Raw genomic sequence first — 3630 nt, 5'->3', positions numbered from 1 at the left:
GATTATTTATGTATCCTGAATATGACCTGTAGGCCACATCCATGTCATTGAGTAACAATTCTGCTTTTATATCTGTTGTTGGGGCGAGTAGCTCACTCATAAGTTCTTTAAGATTCTCTCCTCTATTCTCTGGCACCCCTTGGAAGTGCAGGACCATATTAGCCTTATCCATTTGCACTTGTAGCATCTGATCTTCCAAAGAAACAGTTTTCTTTTCCAATTTTTGCACTTTCTTCCTCACTTTCTGCGTTGTCTCAGCCATTTCCTTTACTTTCTCAGCATCCTGCTTCATTACTTGGATCAAGTCTGTTATTTGCGTTTGTTGAGCAGTGATGCTTGTTACAACTGACAGCTGCTTTTGTTGCGCTGTAATATTCGCTGTTACCACGGACATCTGCTCTTTAAAGGCATTTAGCTGTTCCAGTAGAGGGCGCATGACCTCAGCCATCGCCTTCGTTGTCTCACTGGTCGTTTTCGGCTTCGGGGACTCTAGTTTCGTTTTTAAAAGTTTCTCTTTGTCTCTGTCCCTCTTCCCCGCCATCTTTTTCCTGTTTGTTTACTTTTGCGAAAAAAATTTAAAGTCTCTGAATATGCACTTAACTGTATAGCTCGATTGGGTGAGTACTTCTGGGCAATCACACATTTATTCTTCCGCCACCCCCCCCTTTTGCTCAGCGATTTATGCGCATGGGAGGCGTCCCTCCCCCGCTCGCTTCTGCCGTTCCGCCGCGTAGGGTAGGGAGCATCTTTTCTTTTAAAAATCGTTTCTCAGTTGACTCACGTTCATAATTGGTCTTCCGACCCTGCTTCATTCATCATTTCTCACGCCCGATCTCCTGCACTTGACCCAGTTAGCTTCACTTGTACTATTCAGTCTCTCGGCTGGACGAACCACTGGAGCAAGGGGGAGCCACAATTCTCTGGCATTCAGCCATCGAAGAGGCTACCCCCTCAAAGCTCCTTGGCCAGGGTCCCTTCGCCAGGCCCCTGGGGGGGGGTTACGAGCCTGCTCACCCCCTCCCTCCGCCGGAGCACGGAGACACCCCCGGGAGGTCCAGGAGGTGAATCCGTGAGCATGCCACCATCAACCGGAAGTTCTTCACAGTTGTACTATAGTGATGGTGGTCCAGACTGTAAGACAATGGTAAGACACACACCCCTTGCTGCATACAAAATCCAGGCCTGTGTGGGTATATTTTAGAGAGATGCCCACTTGAGGCTGCTTCTGGGAACTGGGACACTTTTGGATTCTTTGCTTGGAAATCAAAGGACAAATAACAGCTTGGCCACTCCTTTACATTTGTACATGTTATCTAATCATGCCTCACACATGGTTCTAAACGTCACAGTATTTCTTCCATGGGAATATGAGACAGGAATGTCTCCCTTTGGCTTCTAGACAAATGCCTGACCAGAAGTCCCAGTGCCTCAGCCAGCAATGGATTAATCCCTGCCCTTGTTTGCTAGAGGCATCAACGGCTCCCCTGGGATCTTTATTCCACATCCCAGAGCAATCTGTTTAGAAACATTTCCTGTTATTTAAAGACATAACACAGTGATGGTAAAAATAATAATAGCAATGTCATCATGAGCAAAGCATAATCAGGCGCTCACATTCAGAGGCTGAAGCATCCCAGATGTGGGTATCCAACACTGCCAATCACATGCAGAGAGTTGAGGCTTCTAGCTGGGCTGGTGGGGAGGGAGAAAGAGAGAGAGAGAGCGAGAGATGTTAATGACATGTGAGGTCACCTGTAATGAAGGGGGAATGTTGGTCATCATCTTTGCCGTTCTCAGGAGGCACCACTTACAGAATGCTTAGCTCATTCATCACTTGACTAAACATACAGAAATTTATACAGATTTGAGATTTTGTAAACAATTTCATAAACAGAAGCTACCATTCATTTATTTTATTTTTGACTACCTAGTATAACACCTTTCACCTAAACACCCTAAAAAAGGCCCCGGTCACATGGAGAATTTGCTGTGCAAAAGGCATGAATGTCGGGCGGATTTTCAGGGCGCGATCACACTGCAACATCTGGGAAGCGTAGCGCACCCGTGGCCAACCCGTGGTATCCCGCCGAAGATGCAGAGTTAAAAAGTACCAAGGAAAGTGCACTAGTATCTGGAAAACGTGCAGCACAAGTGGGCATCTGATCGCGGGAGCGCTAGTATCCCGTGACATCCGGCGCCCGTCCACATCCCGGCGCAAACTGGATGTTTTTTGTAAGCACATGCGCACAAACACGAAACTGAAAGCAGTGCTGCTCTGCGGAACTGCGTATGCGCACAAACGCGAAACGCTTGTGTGATCTCGCCACGCCGCTTCTTTGCCACACTGCAGCATCGACGTGTGATCACCAGGTAACAGCCGAAGCACAGAGACTCGGGCTCATGTGACCAGGGCCAAAATATGTTTCTCAATGCAATCCTAAGGCCATCCTTAGCCCCTTATGCCAGTGAAACTACTAGCATAAGGCTGGCATGATACAATATTGGCAAAACTACTAGCATAAGGTTGGCATGATACAATACCAATGTAAACCTGGTGCCAGCCAGCTGTGCCCGTGCAAGGACCAGCTATAATCTGATGGTGCAAAATATCAAATACATACAGAATGCCTCTGAGGCCTCTGACATGGCCACAAGTAGGAGCTTGATGCAAGGCTCCCAATCTAGGAACCCTCCAGTTGCACTCCATGCATGAATGGATGGGGAAGGGGAATGTATGAACATGACAACAATCTGCATTTGTTCCCATCACAGACAAACAGAGGTTTGTCATAATGTCTGCACATGACCACTGAGTGTCTAAGATTTCTACAAACAATTAAATGGCTCTGTGTCTTAGGTAAACAAGGAGCTGCGGTGGCTCAAGTGGTTAAGATGCTGAACTGCAGGCTGTGGAAGGTCGGTAGTTCCGCAGTTCGAGACCTGAGTATGCCGCATGACGGAGTGAGCTCTCGTCTCTAGTTCCAGCTCCTGCCAACCTAGCAGTTCGAAAGCAAGAAATTGCAAGTAGATAAATAGGTACTACTTCAGTGGGAAGGTAACAGCGTTCCGTGTGCCTTAGTGTTTAGTCATGCCGGCCACATGACCACGGAAACGTCTTCGGACAGTGCTGGCTCTTCAGCTTTGAAACGGAGATGAGCACCGCAACCCTAGAGTCGGACTCGACTGGCTTTCGAGCAAGGGAACCTTTACCTGTACCTTAGGTAAACATGCATAAAGGCATATGTCTTCTTGTTTAAAAGCATGTGGCAATTGAGCGTCTAACGTCCTTAAGAACACTTACATAGCCTATTACTACGTCTGTATGCCAAAGCACAGATCCCTTTGCTTAATAAAAGGATGACTGAGACTGCATTCATACACAGCTTTGAAGTTCTCTGAGCTTCTGGGTCTCTTGAACTGCCTTCCCTCTTCTGCTCATCATGCACCAAACTGAAGATTCCTTGGTTTAAAACTAACCACAATTTATCACAACATCTGCATCAGACCCTTTAATTAAATTGCAATTTGTTTCTTGCCCACAAATGTGAAATTTAACTGGGATTAAGCCTCAGTTTCCTAAACCAGCAAGTTTACAGTCTTGGTGCAGCATGCAAACGGAGGGAGAAGGGA

General features: G+C 46.8%; 1 protein-coding gene across 1 annotated transcript in view; it reads right to left on the bottom strand.

Annotated features, from left to right (window-relative positions):
- SORBS3 (sorbin and SH3 domain containing 3) overlaps positions 1-1666 on the bottom strand; it is a 51528-nt gene extending 49862 nt beyond the window's left edge. The window contains exon 1 of the mRNA XM_015414185.1: positions 1615-1666. Within this exon, the coding sequence (XP_015269671.1) occupies positions 1615-1632 (18 nt within the window). The 5' untranslated portion in view covers positions 1633-1666. The remainder of the gene's footprint in view (positions 1-1614) is intronic.
- Positions 1667-3630: the final 1964 nt, after the last annotated feature.

This window comes from Gekko japonicus, unplaced genomic scaffold, assembly GCF_001447785.1.
Source record: "Gekko japonicus isolate JY-2015 unplaced genomic scaffold, Gekko_japonicus_V1.1 scaffold9, whole genome shotgun sequence".
Lineage (NCBI taxonomy): Eukaryota > Metazoa > Chordata > Lepidosauria > Squamata > Gekkonidae > Gekko > Gekko japonicus.
Note: the sequence above shows the minus strand (reverse complement) of the source record. Positions and strands in the feature narration are given on the sequence as shown.